The sequence below is a fragment of the Strongylocentrotus purpuratus genome, unplaced genomic scaffold (assembly GCF_000002235.5).
Source record: "Strongylocentrotus purpuratus isolate Spur 01 unplaced genomic scaffold, Spur_5.0 spur5_scaffold_4, whole genome shotgun sequence".
NCBI lineage: Eukaryota > Metazoa > Echinodermata > Echinoidea > Camarodonta > Strongylocentrotidae > Strongylocentrotus > Strongylocentrotus purpuratus.
The window spans coordinates 31,181,170-31,202,678 of NW_022145610.1; the positions used below are offsets into that span (position 1 = coordinate 31,181,170).

The 21,509-nt window shown below is 38.4% G+C and overlaps 2 protein-coding genes and 1 long non-coding RNA gene across 3 annotated transcripts in view; 1 reads left to right on the top strand and 2 right to left on the bottom strand.

The window, feature by feature from the left end:
• Window positions 1-6,075: 6,075 nt before the first annotated feature.
• The window catches only part of LOC100892811 (WD repeat-containing protein 38), a 43,248-nt gene continuing 27,814 nt past the window's right edge, over window positions 6,076-21,509 (top strand). Inside the window, exons 1-2 of the mRNA XM_030997520.1 lie at window positions 6,076-6,123; window positions 7,061-7,147. Of these exons, the coding sequence (XP_030853380.1) occupies window positions 7,070-7,147 (78 nt within the window). The 5' untranslated portion in view covers window positions 6,076-6,123; window positions 7,061-7,069. The remainder of the gene's footprint in view (window positions 6,124-7,060; window positions 7,148-21,509) is intronic.
• On the bottom strand, window positions 8,288-11,406 carry LOC105446979. Its single transcript, XR_973933.2, has 3 exons — window positions 11,179-11,406; window positions 10,151-10,218; window positions 8,288-8,485 (listed from the first exon to the last, which is right to left on the bottom strand). It is a non-coding gene; the product is annotated as an uncharacterized LOC105446979 (long non-coding RNA).
• LOC105446980 (developmentally-regulated ectodermal protein-like) lies at window positions 13,377-14,960 on the bottom strand. The gene is made up of 3 exons (XM_011684502.2): window positions 14,819-14,960; window positions 14,204-14,271; window positions 13,377-13,649 (listed from the first exon to the last, which is right to left on the bottom strand). Exons 1-3 carry the CDS (start codon window positions 14,883-14,885, stop codon window positions 13,545-13,547), a joined length of 240 nt encoding a protein of 79 aa, XP_011682804.1. The 5' UTR covers window positions 14,886-14,960; the 3' UTR covers window positions 13,377-13,544.

Genomic DNA, 21,509 nt, shown 5'->3' on the forward strand with positions numbered 1-21,509 from the left:
AGATATGCTCATGGGTTTTTCAAGACCAAGGTTTAAACAGTAAATTAAAACTGATCATGCTATCCTGAATACTATGTTTGCTTAACAATAAAAACGATATACTACGGATTTGCGATTGATATTGATTTTACTTGCACGAAGTTTTTATCCAGTATTGTACATACATCCGCACCGCACCAGTGCACCTCACCAATACTACACAGAAGAAGAAGAAGAAGAAGAAGAAGAAGAAGAAGAAGAAGAAGAAGAAGAAGAAGAAGAAGGAGAAGAAGAATGAGAAGGAGAAGGAAAAGGAGAAGGAGAAGGAGAAGGAGAAGGAGAAGAAGAAGAAGAAGAAGAAGAAGAAGAAGAAGAAGAAGAAGAAGTACGTTCAGTCATACTACTTCCTACTTTCAAGGTTTGGAACAACTTTAGAATATCCCACCACTAAAATTGACAATAGGCTCGTAGGGTACCAACAAATTCACCGATGAAGCTAAATCTCGAGACTCGAGACACTAAACCTAATCCTAACCCTAACTCTAACCCTAAACCCTAACCCTAGGTCTTACATTAACCCTATTGGTGGGGTATTCTAAAGTTAAGCCCAAAGGTTGGTGCATGGGCTAGATGGGATAAAATCATTGTGATATATCTATAGGTGAAACAGCTACGGTCAGGATGATAACCTCTTTGTCGATGAGTTAGTTTGTATAATTAACTTCGAGGGGTCAAATTTTGTGGATAGAATGTGGTGACTATTTCGGGAGAGGCCCCCAGACTAACACATTAGTAATTCGCTTTGTGTTAACATCAAATTCTGAGGATAAGTCTATAGCGCCATCTATAGCTAAATTACATAAATTATCCATCCTCTCCTTTTCTCTCTCTCTATCTTATGCTAGGAGTCCACTGGGCCGGCGCCAGTTGGCGCCAGTTTGCGCCAATGCAATTTACTGTGGCGCCTAGTGTCGCCAATAAGGTGCCTAGTGGCGTGTAGTGGCTCAAACTGCCTCCCAACTGGCTCGTGGTGGCGCATAACGGCACCAAATTTGAATGTGGCGGCAAGAAAATTTCAAAATGTTTGAAATTTTCGTCGCGCCACTTGCATCGAACAATCAGCGCCAAGTGTCCGCCAAGTGGCACCAAATGGCGCGAACATATCGCCCTTTGGCGCAAACAATCCGCCTATTGGAATCCACTGGAATGTAATGGCGCGCGCCAAGTTGCGCCAGTGAGATTTCGCGCCACATGGCGCCACTTGGCGCCAAGGGGCACCTTGTTTGCGCCACTACGCGAGCCAAACGGCACCCGATTGGTGACTACTTCGCGCCAAATGCCACCTGATTGCCCGCCATTCAGCGCCACTTGCCGCCTATAACAGCAGGGCGGCATCGCAGGACTTTCTCACAGTGATGGCGGCAGTTCCCCAAGCTCTAGGGATGAGGTTGTGCTGGGCATCCTCCTGGTCGAACATGCGGACGTCCAGTGCCTGATAGTGCTTCCTGATGAGGTTGTGCAGCATGACGGTAGCTCAATGAGTAGGCGGACTGTGTCTGGTTCCTGTTTCATCTGGCCAAGGAAGCACTGGAACCGCAGAGCCGGAATACCAAAGGCATTTTCAACCACACGCCTTGCCCCGGACAGCCTGTAGTTGAAGATCTTCTGCTGTTGGTCCATGTTACGACGGCAATAGGGCTTCATCACGTACGTCCTCATGGCGAAGGCATCGTCTCCCACGAAGAAGTACGGCATAGGGTGCTCTTCATCATCATGGGGAAGAGGAGCTGGATCTCGGATGCCTAAAGTGCCAGCTTCAATGCACTCCTTCAGTTCACTGTTGTTGTAGATCTGGGCATCAGACTGATGGCCAACCCCACCCACATCGATACACAGGAACTGGTACTTTGAATCTACCAGAGCCATCAGGACAACCAAGAAGAACTGCTTGTAGTTGAAGTAAAGGCTGCCTGATTTGTTGGGCTTCTGGAGACGGATGTGCTTTCCTTCATAGGCTCCCAGACAGTGAGGAATATTCCATCTGGCTTCAAAATCACCTGCAACCTCAAGCCAGCCTTCACTGGTTGTGGGGGGGGGGGGGGGGGAGATGACTTCTGCAGCATACTCATCCACTACCGCTCTGGCTACATCAGGGACAAACTTCTGGATGGTTTCCTTGCCCACTCGGAAGTTGTAAGACAGCTCGGCATAGGCCCAGTGGCGAGATGGCGCAGATAGAGGGACAACTTGAGACCAGGGGAATGGCCTTCCTGATGTGGGTGTCCTTCTTCTGCAAGTGGGGTGTTAGCCTGACCAACAGGTCATCAAACATCTCTGGGGACACCCTGGTGTAGTTCTTGAACTTCCTCCTGTCATTCTCACTCAGCTCTTCCATCAAAGTGTGGTACTGTCCATGTTCGGCCCTCAACTGTGGGTGGAGCATGGGTCTAAACCACCAGTTGTGCTTCCTTTTCTTCTTAGGAGGCTCTTCTTCTTCAGGATTGGCCAGCATAAGTTGATAGGCAGTGGCCACCTCAGCATCTCTCATCATCTTCTGATGGAGCAGCATCATCACTCCAACATTATCAAAAGCCTCAGACATATCAAAATTGTAAATATTTAGTAGAGATGTTGTTCATACAGCAGCTGAGGAGGGTCTGAACCAGGTAGCCAATGGCCGATATTTATTTAGTCGGCAAGTAGCGCCAAGCGGCGGCAAGTTCAAACCAATTTGGCGACCTTTGGCACAAACTAATCACCAAGTGGCGCAAAGTAGCCGTCTATTGGCGCGAATGGCGCCAACAGGGTGAATTTTGGAATCAAATGGCGCAAACTGGCGCGAACTGGCGCAACATTTTGGAGCAAGCCGGGTGGCATTTGGCGCACGCCATATGGCACCCAGTTTATTCCACTTGGCGACACATGCCGAGTGGACATTAATTCGGCGCCACAGCGAGCCACTACGCGCCAATCACATAATCTTTGGCGCGAACTGGCACCAACTGGCGCCGGCCCAGTGGACTCCTAGCATTACCAACGCCTTAATATCCCTTTATTCTAGTTTCTTGTTTTGAATGATGGTGATGATGTTGATGATGGTGATGATGTTCAAAGTGATGACGGTGATGATGATGATGGTGATGATAATGGTGATAATGATGATGGTGATGATAATGATGATGGTGATGATGAGGGTGTTAATGATGATGGTGATGATGATGATGTCAATGGTGATGATGGTGGTGGTGATGATGGTGATGATGGTGATAATGCTGATGATGATGATGGGGATGATAATGATGGTGATGATGAAAGTGATAATGATGATGGTGATGATGATGATGATGACGGTGATAATGATGATGATGATGATGGGGATGATAATGATGATGATGGTGGTGGGGATCAAACCCACGACCTACGGATCTCCAGTCAAGTTTTCCAACCACTCAATTATGACTGAACAGACTAAATGTAATACAGTTAAACCTGTCTACAGCGGCCCAAGGGAAACACAAAAAGTGGTCTTTGTAGACAGGTTCCTTTATTACATGTTTCAATGAGAAACCATTTTCAAGGGAGACAGAAAATGTGCCTGTTGTAGACAGGTGGTCACTAAAGCAGGTTTGACTGTATACTGACAAATTATGGAAAATTGAAAAAATAAAGTTTAGCAAATAGAGAAAAAACAAACTGGACATTACATCTAGAAATCTGCCAATGCAAGTTTTAAAAATTTCCAATACATTCGCGCTGATAAATTCGTTGACATCAAAATTTTGTTGACGTACATTATTTTTTGTGTAGGAAGGGACAACAACGTCATTCGTCGAATGTTTGGGCCAATTGCATATTTAGTTGAGTTAATTTAAGAGTGATAGGTACGATGTTATGACGACACACTCTTGGTGTGTTTGTAAACATGTTCCTCCCAAAATATCTTTCCCAAATTTGCCCCTTAATCTTTTTTCGGATAACAAGTTCTGTGCAAGAATAATTCCTTACAAAGAAGAGCAAAGAATATTATTAGACATAAATATAGTTTATAAATTTAACATTTACATTTATCGAACTTCAGTAGATCTTATCTATAACCAGTCAAGGGTCCACTGGGGGGGGGGGGGTGATGGGAGGGGCGGACGCCCCCCCCCCCCCAGCCTAAAAAAAAACTGGTTTAAAAGTAAGATGGTAACATTAATCTTACCTTTTTAAACAAAAAACACCCTCCTCCCCCCTCCAAAAAAACAACGCATTAGTATTTCTTCCCCCTGGCCCTTCCCGCTTATTCACCGGCTGGATGATTCGCTGCTAAATATTTCCTCACAAATTGAACCCCCCCCCCTCAAAAAGAAGTGGGTTATTGATGTAGACAAATGCTCATGTAGGCCTACCCTTTACAGCTCATTTAATGTATGTTATTACCAAAGAAGAAAAAAGCCAGTCAGTCACTCAATAGTGTCTGACAGTAAAGTCTAGCAAGTAAACGGGTTTCCTTGCATAATTTGAATATTAGGACACTGTAACGTTTAAATTTCACAGATTGGACATACATGACATATATATTCATAATTCCTGCAAAGTTCTACAGAATTTGATGTTGGCTGCAAAAGGGACATAGTATCTTTAATCACAATTAAAATTAATGAATGACACATGTTTGTAAAGCTTAGGTCCTCTTCTTTCATTTGATGCAACTCTGATATGATGCATATTTCACACATGAGTGATTAAAAACAACTTGAAGAGAGGGTAACAAAAAAACATTTGGCGGGCGGTATCTGAATTTCAAAGAGAAAATTCACATTTCTAGAAGGTTCATTTTCTGCCTTTCATAATTATATGACACCTCACTCAAGAAAAATGAGCTCCAAATAACAAAGTTCTGTTTGTTTAAAGCAATGCTTGCATTTCCATAATTTGATTAAACGAATTCGTTTTCACTGGCTGCCTGCCGTAGCAACAAACAGAGTTGACAAATGATCTATAAATCCGTTTCATTGAGGATGACATGCATTAGGTCTTATTCGTCTGTTCGTACCTGAAATGTGCGTCGTGATAGAAGATTGTATAAATCACGCCCCCCCCCCCACTCAGTGTTATTTAGGGTACGCATAATATTATGCTCATTCGCCTCTTTTTAAAAGCACCCCCTATCTGAGGACTGCCAACATTTCAGAACCCCCCTTTCGCGGGCTTTTCGCGAGCTTTTCCTGCCTTGGAGACCCCCCTAAATCAGGAAAAATGCTCAATATACCCCCCTAAATTCGGAATAATTTCTCAGGAGTCCTAAGAGATGAGAGAAAAAACGAAAAAACACCCCCTTTTTAAAGAAATCTCCGGGTGAAAAGTCAAATACACCCCCTTTTTTTTTTTTACAATTCTCGGGCCGGACTTTGTCGCACGAAAAGTACCCCTTTACCGGACATTTTGGCAACACACGCATGCGGTCATTCCGACCCCTGAGTGGGGGGGGGGGGGGGGCCGGGGTATAACTAGAGAAGTATATGGTCTTTAATGAGTACAAAGTCACTCAGTTTTGCTATAAGTCCTTTTGTCCACAGAGAATCAAAAGCCTTCTCTAAATCTATAAATACTGTAACATTGTTGTTGTTGTTGTCTTAGTTTTTATTGGCGTGTATTATTCATTCATGTATAAAAATTTACGCCCATGGTGTGTGTGTGTGTGTATTGGGTTTTTACAGACGTGCCATAAGATATGATTATTTACGTCCATGTTGTTGTTGTTGTTTTAAATAAGGCGTGTGTCATTCATAGAGATATATACTTATACTTAGTAGTATATAGACTATATCTCTATGATGTCATTCAATTATGAATAACGCCGAGTTTTTGTTTTTATTATTGGTAGCCTTTCTGCAATTCTCTAGAGCTAAACGAAACATTCTTAAATTCTTGAATATTTTAGAAGTTTAATCTTCAACTTGTCTAGACATAATGGAGCACTTAAAATGTATCATTTAGAAGGAAATAAAAACACGAAAAACGATAGTAGTAGGGGGACAAACCCCAAAACCCTCCTGATAATTACAATGATTTTAATTAGAGTAATGTGAATTAATCAGTAACCACTTTATTGAGACTAGTCAGCTCAGCTTTCCGTTGTTACGCACAACATAGGAAAAGGTAAAATTCGATCTATTTGTATTAAACTGACGATTGATATACATGTAGCTGTATGTCTGTCTTAATGTTATTATGAATAATCTGGATGAAACTGAGTAGCCAAATGGATGGTAGAATAGTTTGTTTGATTCTGGGTAATACTAATTCATTTGAACGAAAGGTTGACATTTCTGTGAGGCTGTCCCACATCATGAAATTCACGTTAGTGTGATGGTTTGACAGGCCTATAGCTATATGCACGTAGAACTTTAGCTGGCGCTAAAGTATAGGCCTAAAGTATTTTCGTATCAACTTAATCTTCATCGATTGTTCAAATAATGGTCATGATATAGATCTATTATGAAGTTGTTATATTTGTTGCCCCTTTCGTCACTTTTTGTATCAATTTTCTTATCTTTTTTGGAGTATTTTTCCTAAAAAGTAAAAATGAAGACATTATAATTAATGATCTTCACTCAACTTCCTTTCTCTCTCTCTCTCTCTCTCTCTCTCTCTCTCTCTATCACCCACCCTCTCTTCCTCTCTCTCTCTCTGTCTCCCTCTCTTTCTCTTCCTCCCTCTCTCTCTGTCTCTCTGTCTCTCTGTTTCTTCTGTACTTCAACTCGCTTCCCCTCTTGTCTTACCTTTTAAACTTTTGACTTTTCTTTTTTCTTCATAAATAATTTTTTTCTTTCTATTTTGACCCCAAAATTTGAAAATCGTGTCTATCAATATTTCGCTCATTGGAGGGGAGGGGATAAGGAGTATTGATTAAAAAACAAAACAATGCACAACCCCCTCTCCCCTTCAGCAAAAAAAAAAAATTGAGGGGGGGGGGGGTTTTGACCCCAAAACACCCCCCCCCCCCTGTGTACGTGTCTGGTGCATAGAATAGAATTAATTCATGTGTACTCGAAACACTTCTCAACAATTCTTAATATCCATTCTTTACACATAGTTTCAAAACATGCTAGCAGCACAGTTGGAGCTCGATGGTACATTTGATGCAAGGAAAAAGACAAGATATGAAAAACACAAAGATGAGGTAAGTTTCTTATAAGCTTTAATTTCTTTTTTTGAGAATGAATTCAGTTTACATTAGTACATGTTATTAATTTGTTGGCTTCACAAAATGATTGACTCATAATTGATCAAGTACCATCTAAAGCATATACCGGAGATAGAAGATTGATTTCAGGACCAGTTACATGTAAGACGGTAAAACAGTTTTTTTTTATAGTTAAAGAGAAGGTTGAGTTCTGGGAAGAGGTGAAAAATAATTTGTGAGCATTACTCATTCTTATTTTATGCAAGTGTGGAAGAACATCAGTTAAGACATGTTCCCTGAAAAGCATGGCTCTTCAAATGCCTTCATATTCTAAATATGCATGTAACATCGAAAAAATCGGGGGCCGGCTTTTTACGCCACGTGTTCGTGTAGTCCCATATACATCTTTCTGTGCAAGTGTTTGTAACTTTACCAAGACTTGGCCAAATTTCTTATCATTTTGATGATTCCAGAACCTTGCAATACACACACATTCTTGCTAGATGATCAACCTTTTCTGGTCGGTTCCACACCGTTTCTTTCATAATGCAATGGCATGATCACAACTCAACTTCGTCTTTAAAGCTGTTGTAATGCTCTTTTTAAATTTTGCTAATTAAAGCCCATTACTCCCATCTGTCGGGCACACAGTATACATGTACAGGGAATGTCAACTACATTACATTTAATAGTTGACATTCCCCTGCTTTAGGAAGTCATTTACCTGGAGTGAATGCTCATTCCTAGGGCCTGTCGCAAAGGTTTTGAATAGCCTTCCATGTTTTGTCCGCTGCTGAGCAGCTTTAACCATGGAAAGAAATATCTATTCAATTAATTTTTTTTTTAGCCATTCTGATATGCTTGTCAAATGAATATTTATTTAATTGTATTTTGATTTAATTGTATAACACAAATCTGTCTCACAGTCTAGGCTGAAATATACAAATTATATAAAAACATTTTAAAAATGCATATTTCAATACATAACAATACTATACCAACATATCATAAGGAAATAAAAATTGATACGCGATTTAAGACGGTAAATGTGATCCATAATTAACATATTGTTCATTTATTGACTGAACACTGCAAACTACTTCTTGAACTATTTAATATTGTTTTAATTGTATACACGAGCAGTGGACATCATACATGTATCTTGTAACAAGCCCAATGAGTGCCCAGGAGGCTGATAATTTCGCTATCAATTTAAAGACATTGTTATTAAAGCTACACCCAGGTCGTCTGATGGCGTGACCTTTATTTATCTCCCAAATCCTCCTCCTTGAGCTGATCGTTTTCTTCCTTCGTCACTTTCAGGGATGACATTTCCTAATACAAATCAAAGAATATAGGTTTTAAATTTGGTGCTGATGTTATTTATTTTAAAAGTATCGTTTAACAATGTTAAACCTGAGATGTACATGTACATGTACATGTATGGCCCTACGTGTTATCAAAACAACAAAATTGCACTTCAAAAGGATCATGAATAATAATAATAATAGCTCGTCCTTATATAGCGAATTTCAGGACCGAAGGGCCTCTCAATGCGCTTTACAGATACATATTATTACCCCTGTCAACGGATTCATGCTTGCCCGCACACAATGTATGCACATTCTCCACTCCCTGGGGAGCATTCCAGCCATTCGCCATTTTACAAGCGTCACTTGCTAATCAAACCACATTAGCTTTCGCATCCTACCGGGTACCCATTAAACACCTGGGTGGAGAGTGGCAAATGTAGATCAATGTCTTGACAAAGGACATTAGTGCCGCTGCGGGACTTGAACCGCAGACCTTGTGATCCACAGTCCGGTAACATATCCACTCGACCACGACACCTCTATGAAGTGCCTCAACAAAGTAAAAATCATTGAGTGACAGGTTTTACCATACTCATTTTGCCCAATAGACTGTAGTGATATAAAAACGGTTAGAAAAACAGAAAAATTGATTTCAATTTCCAATCATAAATATCTTGATAATCATGGGGTAAAATTCATGGGGTTTCAGACTGACCTAAAGAATTATAATTATCATTGCGGCATGAGCTAAATCCAGGATTTTGTTTCAGAATCTGAGACAATGTTACTGAGTCACTTTGAGGTAGCTTATTAGCCAAGTGTCGTGGCACAAAAAGATGCATTCAGAACTCAAAATCAGAAGTTTACCACATAGAGGTAGAAGCACATCTTTAGGATATGGAGCTGGTGAATATATTATATATATGTCAAAAATGAACTCTTAATTCACAAAAATCAACAACTATTTTGCTATTTGTGTTCCGGACGCGTCTTTTAATGCCATTACATTTCTCTCAGGTACCTAAATGAGCACAAAGACAATATGAAATAGAATCCCCATTTCAACAGGGTATTGTCAATCAAGTTTTGAATGAATAAGTAGAATAAAGGCCTCAGAGGGCTTTCAAGTTTAAAACACATTATTTGAAAAATACCAATTGCTGTAGAGCTAGATGACATCAATCCTACTATCATATTTCAGGTTTTTTAATAGGAATCTTTCTCGTGTTATCTTTAGTTTTTTTTTTTCACCACTCGATTAGAAGGGATGTGCCCCTTCCCCTTGCTCCCCCTTGAAGCTATACATTGTACACAGCTGACATTGAGATAAATGAGTAAGGGTGCGTTCAAGGGACACTTTTTAACCCTAGAAACACGGTTTTCAAAGACGTTTACCGGTAGTTTAAAACATGATTGCGTTTAAGCGATTTCAAGCGATTTTTTGTTGGTTGTAAAAATAAACGTGTTTAAAACGTAAACATGAACACTGAAAAAGATGTGTTTTGGATCGTGATGTGCAGAATCACGGCTGGGCTTGAAATGAGCGAGAATCAGCGTTGATGAAAAATGGCTTGACCGCTCTCCCGCACTTACCATGTTTATTAACTGTATTTTGATTTGTGATTCATGTTTGTGATTCTAGCTTTTTAAAAAAAATCATTTGAACGCACCCTAAATGTGATCTTACCCCAGCCACGTCTCTGGTTTCTCTCACAACGCCATGAGGAGGACGACGCCTCTGAATTTCCATTCCCCCTTTTAGAAAGTGAAGTACCAAACAAGTAACGAGATGATAAAAATCATGGAGAATTAATAAAAACTGGGTTGATTTACCCAGGGTAGCCACGTTGTTAATACTGCTGTTCCTTCCTATTATTATTATCCCAGCATAATTGACAGCCATGTACCCATTTGTATGTGGGCCAAACATCTTGTCCTGAGATGTAAGCACCGACTGAGCAAGAATTGAACCGCCAGGGTCCTGAGTCCTCTCGTATGAGAGTGCAGAGAACTTATATCTTGGGGCTCCTGTTTTGAGATGTATTTCATGTTAAATATAAACGACCACTATATAAAAGGATGTAGATATTATTTAGCCTCCAGAAGTATGACGTAACTCCATGATTATAGGATTATGAATATGTGTGTGAAAGTCCTGTGTATGTTCCATTATCCCCATGTTTTGTTCGTTCATGCCTTGGTCTTGGCCTTGGCCATTTGGTTCCAAGTATAGGCCTTGAGGATTTGGGCCCTATAACTACAACACTGGTTGAAACCTTTTGCTTTTACTTTTGTTACAAGGATACTTCTAATGAAAGCATATTAGGAAAAGAAGGCAAAGAAACTCCTGCCTAAGGATGATCTTTAATAATAATAATAATAATAATAAATTACATTTATAAAGCGCTTAATACAATGTTTCTAAGCGCTTAACATACAAGTAATTAGGTACAACGTAAAATAAACATACAGCAATAATAATACATAATTCTAATAATAACATTACAGATAATTAAACTGCCCTATAAATTACTATTACCGGTAAACAAAAAATACTTCAAACTTGCCTTAAAAGACTCTACAGATGGGGATTGACGAATAATAATAGGTAAACTGTTCCATAATTTAGGGGCTGCAATGGCAAAAGTACGATCTCCGTAACGGACTGTGCTAAATAACAATAATTAGAAATGTTTTGAATGATTAAAATCTTACCTGCTCCATCCAGAACACCAGCCACAAAAATCATAGAAATGATCATTATTACAAGAACACGCTGCATCTTGCCTGATGAATGATGACGGAAGTTTCACAGCAATTTAGAATTCTAATTTGAGTAAGAAGTGAACCTGGTACAATCGAGTTTGAGAGACTGAGGTAGTTTGTGCACCGAGTGCAAATTTGCTGGTATCTCTTTGGTGTAACAGATACCGGAATATAGAGCTAATTTCATTTTATTTTCATTGTTATGAAAGGTCAAAAACAGCCAATTGTATACCAAAAGGTCGCACTTAAGTGTAACAAGCATCGTGGGTCAAACTATTCATTTCAGTGGTCAATGCTATTCATTTTCTTCTCCTTGAATTTATGAAGAAATAACTGCATGAGAGAACAATCATCAGGAAAATAGTAAGGTCAGGTTTTAAGGCTCGTTCATCCTTCAGAAATTTGATTTATTAATTGTATTTATGACTACATGCAGTAGTTGAAAGCCTTTGACTTTTGATTTGTTTGCTCTGATGTTGGGTTCATGCGAGTTATTTAAAGGTAAAGACCAGTTTTCGAAATGCCCCCCCCCCCCCACTCTCAAAAAATGAAATGGAAGCTCTTATTACCAATCATGTGAAAGATTATGTTTTGACTAATACGTGATCATACAAATTTTGCAGAGAAACCGCCTACTAATCTATTTGGACCTGATAGATATAACGCATGTGTCACGTACGTGTGCATAGTCCACATCTTTCTGTGTACAGTGCTTGTAACTTTACCAAGACTGGGCCAAATTTCTTATCATTTTGATGATTCCAGAACCTTACAGCTAGTACACACCAATACTTATATGCTAGATGATCAACCTTTTCCGATCGATTCCTTTCTTTCACAATGCGATTGCATGACCATAATCGATCTTTTTCTTTAAGGTAAACGTTTGTAATTGTCTCTTGCTTGTTATCTTGGAGCCATCGTCTTTCCTTATATCTCCTTTGTCTTGTCTTGTCTTCTTGTCCTCTTCTCTTCTTTTCTCTTCTCTTCTCTTCTCTTCTCTTCTCTTTTGTTATCTCTCACTTTTTATTCTGATCTTCACTATTTTCCCTTTCTCTCTTCATCTTCATCTCTCTGTCTCTGTCTCTCTTTCTCTCTCTCTTTCTTTCTCTCTCTTTCTTTCTCTCACCCTCTCTCTCTCTCTTTCTCTCTGTTTGCAACGCATGCTTGATGCATAGAATAGAATAATATAGAACCAGGTAGATGCAATTTTTATGTATCATGTACGTATCTTGGAGCAAGCCCAATGAGTGCCTAGATGGTTGATAGGCCTACTTTTCAATTCAATTCAATGAAATTTATTATTTTGTAACAAATCACATACATGATGTTTACATTGAGAAGTGTACTGGATCATTAGCACTCAATAAAGTCGAAGGCTTGAGGGAAGTGGATGCATGGACCCATAACATAAGTGTCAAATGTGGAAAATACAAAATACTAAAAATTTCACAATATACAAAATACAAGACATAAAAAAAGACATTACAAACTAAAACACAATTATAATACAGAACAACATAATCTGAATGATAATTGTATGCATCAGAGAAGTCATTTATATGTGACAAGAAGACGCAACTTGAATTTTGAATTTTTAGAATTTAGAGTGGTCGCATTTTAAATTGATTATTTAATATTGTTCCATAATTCACCTCCTTTCTGTTGTATAGAATTTACCTTTCGTAATTTTAAAGGTAAAGACCAGTATTGGAAACGCCCCAATTTCAAAAAATGAAATGGAAGCTCTTTATTACCAATCATGTAAAAGAATATATTTTAACTAATACATGATGATAACAATTTTGCCGGGAAACCGCCTACTAATTGATATATTTGGTAAATTAGTTTATCTAGTGGACTGTGAGAGATAAACGCATGTGTCGCGCACGTGTGCGTAGTCCCATATACATCTTTCTGTGTAAGTGCTTGTAACTTTACAAAGACTGGGCCAAATTTCTTATCATTTTGATGATTCCAGAACCTTGCAGTAATACTTATATGCTAGATGATCAACCTTTTCTGATCGATTCCACAACGTTTCTTTCCAAATGCAATCCCATGACCATAACTGGTCTTTATCTTTAAGCGTGAATATGGCAAGAAAATATTAAGTTTTTATCTTGTGTTGAAATTTTGTTTCTTGCTACTGCGATTGTTTTAATGGTATATATCATGAGCAGTACACCTACAGAGTTTAACAGATTATGTATCCTACATGTATCTTATAGCTGGCCCATTGAATGCCTACCTGGTATATAGAAGGCTGATACTTTGGCTATAGAAGACATTAATTATTATCATTATTATGAAAGCTACGCCCAGTAAGGTCGTCTGTCGGCGTGACTTTTATTTTCTTCCAAATCCTCCTCCTGGACCTGATTGTCCTCTTCCTTCTTCACTTTCAGGGATGAGATTTCCTATTAAACAGAAATCAAAATCAGTAAATGTTGTGAGAAGAATTATATATACCTGGTATATATATATATATATATATATATATATATGTTATATCTCACTCTGTATAATATATATAAGAAATGGAGGTGCACTCATTTTCAGTTTCTTTTGATATTACAGAAGGCGGTAATAAAATGAATACATTACACAGTGGCGTACGTAGCATGGCCGGGGTCCAACCATTGAGGGGGACCTGGAACCCTGTACCTTGTAAAAAAATAATCCTGATGGCAGCTTATCATACAGCTAAACTGTATGGGGGGCGGGAGGGCACACTGGTCTTACATGGAAATTGAAATATATATTTATGACGCTACTGATTAGGGGGAGTGTACAGGTCTAGGCATATCTTCATCCTTTTCTGCTTTTCCCTTGCCCCTTCTTTCTTTTCTAGCATTATTATTATTTTTCTTCACCACTCAATCGGGAGGGATGTGCCCATTCCCCCTGGCTCCCCCTTGTAGCTACATTGCATGCAGCTGATATTGAGATAAATGAGTAAATGTGATCTTACCTCAGGCATGTCTGTGGTTTCTCTCTCGAGTCCTGCAAAACGACGACGACGGCGACGACCCCATGCGTCTAGAAAGTGAAGTACCGATGAAGTAAAAGAGATTATACAAATCATGAAGAATCAATAACAACTGGGCTTAACCCACGTAAGCCACATTATTAATACTGCTCTTCCTATTATTATTATCCAATCATTGACACGTACCCATTTGTATGTGGGCCAAACATCTTGTCTTGAGACGTAAGCACCGACTGAGCAAGAATATGTGTATGAAAATCCTTCTTTGTATGTTCCAGTATGATTATATATCCCCATGTTTTGTTCATTTATGCCTTGGTCTTGGCCTTGTGGTTTCAAGTCTTGGCCTTGAGGGTTTGGGCCCTAAGTTCAACACTGGTTGAAACCTTTTGCTTTTACTTTTGTTACAAGGATACTTCTAATGAAAGCATATTAGGAAAAGAAGGCAAAGAAACTCCTGCGTGAGGATGATTTTCAAAGACTTGTAGGTAAATTGAAGATTATACTAAAAGTCCAAAATTTTGGTAATTCCCAGTGGATTTGATGACTGTACTAAATAACAATAATTAGAAATGTTTTGAATGATTAAAATCTTACCTGCTCCATCCAGAACACCAGCCACAAGAATCATAGAAATGATCAATATTACAAGAACACGCTGCATCTTGGCTGATGAATGATGACTGAAGTTTCACAGCAATTTAGAATTCTTTGAGTAAGAAGTAAACTTGGTACCATCAAGTTTGAGAGACTGAGGTAGTTGTGCACAGCTTGTAAAGAGTGTAACAGATATATAGAGCTAATTTCTTTTTATATTCATTTTTATAAAAAATCCAAAACAGCCAATTGTATACCAAAAGGTCGCACTTTAGTGTAACAGGCATTGTGGGTCAAACTATTCATATCAATGGTCAATGCTATTCATTTTCTTTGCCTTAAATTTATAAAGAAATAACTGCATGAGAGAACTGTAGTCATATTAGGTAAAGAGTAAGGTCAGGTTTTAAGGCTTGTTCATCCTTCAGAAAATTGATTTATCAATTGTATTTATGACGATGTGCGTATAGTTGAAAGCCTTTGACTTTTGATTTGTTCGCTCTGATGATGGGTTTATGCAAGTTATTTAAAAGTAAAGACCAGTTTTGGAAACGCCCCCCTCTCAAAAAATGAAATGGAAGCTCTTATTACCAATCATGTGAAAGATTATGTTTTGACTAATACATGATTAAACAAATTTTGCCAAGAAACTGCCTACTAATTGATATATTTGGTAAATTATTATATCTATTGTCAGAATGCACAAGGCCAGCAACAAAATCATGATAAGAAAGGGAGTTCGACAGGGAGACACCGGCTCACCAAAATTCTTCACTGCTTGCCTAGAGAGCATCTTCAAAACATTAGACTGGTCATCAAAGGGAATCAACATAAACGGGGAAAACATGAGTCACTTAAGATTTGCAGACGATATTGTCATCATATCTCACAACTTAAACGACCTTGAAATAATGCTACAAGAACTGGACGATGCAAGCCGACTTTCAGGCCTCAAAATGAACATGAAGAAGACTAAAGTCATGGCAGGATCAGCCAAAGATCCAAAACAAATCCAAGTGAACGGTACCAAAATGGAGCAAGTAGAGGAGTATATTTACCTAGGACAACGTTTCTCCCTCCAAGACAAAAATCAAGACAACGAAATAAGAAGAAGAATCAAAGCTGGATGGCGAGCCTTTGGCAGATACAGCACCATCATGAAAGGCAAACTTCCATTATGCCTGAAAAAGAAGGTTTATAACCAGTGCATCATCCCAGCAATCTCATACGCTGCAGAAACATGGACGCTAACTTCAAAAATGGAAAGAAAGCTAGCAGCCTCGCAACACAACATGGAAAGAAGTATTCTAAGCATCACATACAAAGACAGAAAAACAAACAAATGGATCAGGGAACAAACAAAAGTCCAGGACATCCTTAAAACAGTGAAAAGAAGGAAATGGAATTGGGCAGGCCACATCAGCCGCAGGAAAGACAATCGCTGGAGCTCAGCAATCACTCATTGGACACCATACGAGGGAAAACGAAACAGGGGACGTCAAAGAAAAAGATGGCGAGACGAGCTGCAACAGTTCTGGGGACAGACAAATTGGCACCAACAGGCGCTGAACAGAGGCATTTGGAAACATCATGCTGAGGCCTTCATCCTGCAGTGGATTGACAACGGCTGATAAAGTAAAGTATATCTATTTGGACCTGATATAACGCACGTGTCGCGCACGTATGGGTAGTCCCATATACATCTTCCTGTGTACAGTGCATGCTTGTAACTTTACCAAGACTGGGCCAGATTTCTTATCATTTTGATGATATGCTAGATGATCAACCTTTTCTGATCGATTCCACAACGTTTCTTTCACTATGCTATCGTATGACCATAACCGGTCTTTATCTTTATGGTAAATGTTTTGTAATTATCTCTTGCTTGTTATCTTGGAGCCACCGTCTTTCCATATATCTCCTTTGTCTTGTCTTGTCTTCTTTCCTCTTCTCTTCTCTTCTCTTTTGTTATCTCTCACTATTTATTCTGATCTTCACTCGTTTCCCTTTCTATCTTCATCTCTCTGTCTCTGTCTCTGTCTGTCTGTCTGTCTGTCTGTTTCTCTCTCTCTGTATCTCTCTCTCTGTATCTCTCTCTTTCTTTCTCTCTGTTTGCAACGCATGCTTGATGCATAGAATAAAATAACATAGAACCAGGTAGATGCAATTTGTATGTATCATGTACGTATATTGGAGTGCCTAGATGGCTGATACTTTTCAATTCAATTCAATGAAATTCATTATTTCGTAATAAATCACATACATGATTTTTACATTGAGAAGTGTACTGGATCATTAGCACTCAATAAAGTCGAAGGCTTGAGGGAAGTAGATGCATGGACCCATAACATAAGTGTCAAATGTGGAAAATACAAGACATTAACAATTTCACAATATACAAAATACAAGACATAAAACAAGACTTTACAAACTAAAACACAATAATGATACAGAACAACATAATCTGAATGATAATTGTATGCATCAGAGAAGTCATTTATATGTGACAAGAAGACGCAACTTGAATTTCGAATTGATAGAATTTAGAGTTTTTATCTTGTGTTGTCATTATGTTTATTGCTATTGCGATTGATTTAATGGTATATATCATGAGTGGTCACATTTTAAATTGATTATTCAATATTGTTCCATAATTCACCTCCTCTTTGTTGTATAGAATTTACCTTTTGTAATTTTAAGCGTGAATATGGCACAAAAATATCGTGTTTTTGTCTTGTGTTAACATTTCTTGCTATTGCGATTGTTTTAATAACATGAGCAGTACACCTACAGAGTTTAACAGATTATGTATCATACATGTATCTTATAGCTGGCCCAGTGAATGCCTACCCAGTATATAGAAGGCTGATACTTTGGCTTTAGAAGACATTAATTGTTATCATTATTATGAAAGCTACGCCCAGTAAGGTCGTCTGTCGGCGTGACTTTTATTTTCTTCCAAATCCTCCTCCTGGACCTGATTGTTCTCTTCCTTCTTCACTTTCAGGGATGAGATTTCCTATTAAACAGAAATCAAAATCAGTAAATGTTGGGAGAAGAATTATATATACCCGGTATATATATATTTCACCTTGTACAATATCTATAGGAAATGGAGGTGCACTAATTTTCAGTTTCTTTTGATATTACAGAAGGTGGTAATAAAATGAATACATTGCACAGTGGCGTAGCAACTAGCATGGGTCCAGCCATTAAGGGGGACCTGGAACCCTGTACCTTGTGGAAATAATCCAGATGGCAGCTTATCACACAGCTAAACTGTATGGGGGGGGGGCGGGGAGGGCACACTGGTCTTACATGGAAATTGAAATATAAATTCATGACGTTACTGATTAGGAGGAGTGTGCAGGTCTAGGCATCTTCATTTCTCATCCTTGTTTGCTCTTCCCTCGTCCCTTCATTCTTTTCTTCCATTATTATTAATTTTTTGTTTACTACTCAATTGTGCCCCCTTCCCCCTTGCTCCCCCTTGTAGCTATATTGCATGCAGCTAGATATTGAAATAAATGAGTAAATGTGATCTTACCCCAGGCATGTCTTTTTTAGTTTTTCTCTCATGGGCTGATCCTCTACGCCGACGACCCCATGCGTCTAGAAAGTGAAGTACCGATCAAGTAATAGAGATTATACAAATCATGAAGAATCAATAACAACTGGGTTTATTTACCAATGGTAGCCACATTATTAATACTGCTCTTCCTTCCTATTATTATTATCCCATCAGGCCTAAAAAAAAAAGATGTTGTATTGCCCTTTATATACCTCACTTAAGAAATCTAGCCATCTGATTGGTCGAAATTGGTCATAAACTTTAACTATTCCTGTAAAATTCCCGGTAAAATTCCAAACCCATGTAATAGTTCTAAAAAATAGTTCTTAAATCCCAGTAACCATGGTTACCGGGAAAATACTTCAGTCTTGGTGAAATACCCATAGGTTGACATGTTAAAGAATGGTCTGAGCGATCGAGGATACCGTACGTGTGCGATGAATTGGTCGGTAATTTTAATACAATTGAATCTCGATCGATCTTACCGACAATTTTATCTTGCATTGTTGACATGAAGTCGAAAATAAACTTCCAAAAACAATATCTGCCGATAGATTTTGATCTAAGTTCGTGCCAATGCATTAAAAAAGTTTAATGGAGCTGCCGCGAAGTATCCAGCACGCGAAGCCGTTTTCAATCCATTTTAATGAATAAATCAGAGAAAACTACTAGATATGGTAACAGTGCGCGATGGCCGAGCGGTCTAAGGCGTTAACTTTAGTCACGTCATCGTTGGTGCGCAAGAGATCGAATCCCATCTTCGACTAAAAAAAAAAAAAAAAAAATTTTTATTTTTTAGTCTACTCTCAAAGATACATTCATAAAAAACAACCATGCAGATAAACTAGATAAAGACCAAAGTGGTGTCATAAGTTCACTCTTTTTTTTGGCATATAAAAGTATTAAAGGTATTACAAAGTTTTGGGAATATTTCATCAGGATTGGATCATGAAATTTAAAATTTGCATTACTATTGTGAAATATAGTGTTAGAACACCCAACTCTAAAAAAATTGGGCTCTAAAAAGCTTTTGATTTGGAGTTAAAATTTTAAAAAATAAAAAAATTTACCGGTACTCCCGGTAAATTTGGTATAGCTCCCTCTCAGTTCGAAAATTTATATGTCATCTGAACAGCATAACACATACATAGCACTATTGTCAAAGTGTAATAATTAACATGTTTTGACACCCAATCATATTACCAGACTTAAACAATATATATAATCATGAAGATAATTATTTTAAAGTCGAGTTGCCTTAGTGTAAGATTTTTATACTGTCTCCTAAATTTGAAGAAAAATATACTTGTCTGTACACTGTAATCGCAATATATAATTTTATAATCGATCGGACCGTCACCATCTTTACTGTACTTACGTACGTTAATCTATGAATTTCCTGCGCGGACCGGAATATCCTGTGTTGTTCTCTTCAACTCATTTTTCCATTTCCCTCTCTTAATCGTTTCTGTGTTTTCAACTTTGAAATGCATTTGTTATTGCTCGACTTTGATAATATTGTTGTTCGCCAGCTCTGTGAACGAACGCACATATTGCCTGTATTTTGGTCAAGTCAATTGGCCGTGATGAACTGCAAATATCTGGCATTGATCCCTGTGCATGTGTATTAGGCCTACGTATAGAACATGTTACGTGTGTACGTGTATTAGTCTATGTGTGTAGGGCCGGATTGGCCAGAAGAATTTCCGAGCACATTTTTTTTAGGGATAATCTCAAAATACTCCCCAAAGTCGTTGTACGGGGACAGTTTGGGTAATCATTTATATACAGAACGTAACATTATTTATTTTGCATTTCTTTATTAAAAATAAAGAAGATACGTTTAATCTTACAAACGAAGATAAATCAATAATAAGGTTGACGACGTTTTCCCAACAGTCGATTATGTGTATACTGCACATTCTTATTTTGAGATCATCCCTTTGTGAGTTTACGGGTACGGTACGCTTGTTTATTTAGCCTAATGACCTCTGGTAGAGGTCAGTAATTGCTACACGTGTTTGGGCTAACCTCTCTCTTTCCGTATAATTGAATTATATTCTTCGCCTCCGTCTCATAACCATGCACCGACTGCATTGACCAGGTCCGTGTTATAACACTCTCACTTGATATTCTCTCTCACCCTCTCTCTCTCTCTCTCTCTCTGTCGCTTTATATATCCCTCTCATCTCCCCCCTCTCTTTTGTATCCCTCTCTATCCCTTCTCTCCTTTCTCTCTCTCTCTCTCTCTCTCTCTTCTCTCTCGCTATCTTTATTTCTCCCATTTTCTTTCCCTCACTCTTTATTTCTCAGTACCCCATACCATTCTACCCTTTCTCTATTTATTTCTCTTTTGATGTATATTGTATATAATCTGTCTCTCTCTCTCTCTCTCTGTCCCTCTCATCGCATCACCTCGTTTATCCCTTTCTACATATTTCTATATCCATATCACTTGTTAGTCTCTCTCTCTGTCGGTCTGTGACCGTCTGTCTGATGACTGTCTCTCTTGCTTTATCCACACACCTCTCTCTCTCTTTCTTTTGCTCCAACTTTGTCTCTCTCTCTCTAGAAGTTCTCATTCGAGTGATATAGGACCATATTTTTTTTTTTAGGGTTATGTAGATGAGGATGATATAAATATGACAAATATAATAGTCATCACAATAACGAGAGAACTTCTCATTCACGTAATAGGACAGTAGTTTTTGGTTGGAGTTTATGACAAGAATAATAATAATCATAAAGACGATAGAAGTTCTCATTCGCGTGATAGGACTTATGTCGGGGTTATGTAAATGAGGGTAATATAATTATGACAAAGATAATAATAATAACAAAAGCAAGAGAAGTTCTCATTCACGTGATAGGACAGTAGTTTTTGGTTGGAGTTTATGACAAGAATAATAATACGTCACAAAGACGATAGAAGTTGTCATTCGCGTGATAGGACCATGTTTTGTCGGGGTTATTCAAAATGAGGGAGATATAAATATATGACAAAGTTAATAATTATCACAAAAACGAGAGAAGCTCTCATTCACGTGATAGGACAGTAGTTTTTGGGTGGGTTATGACAACAATAATAATAATCACAAAGACGATAGAAGTTCTCATTCG

What these genes read in the sequence shown, in the direction of transcription:
- LOC105446980 (XM_011684502.2), bottom strand. Translation starts at nt 14,885, where the DNA reads ATGCAGCGTGTTCTTGTAATATTGATCATTTCTATGATTCTTGTGGCT. An exon ending in TGGTGTTCTGGATGGAGCAG is followed by an intron (nt 14,272 to 14,818) that starts GTAAGATTTTAA and finishes TTCACTTTCTAG; the next exon opens with ACGCATGGGGTCGTCGCCGT. An exon ending in AAACCACAGACATGCCTGAG is followed by an intron (nt 13,650 to 14,203) that starts GTAAGATCACAT and finishes TCTGTTTAATAG; the next exon opens with GAAATCTCATCCCTGAAAGT.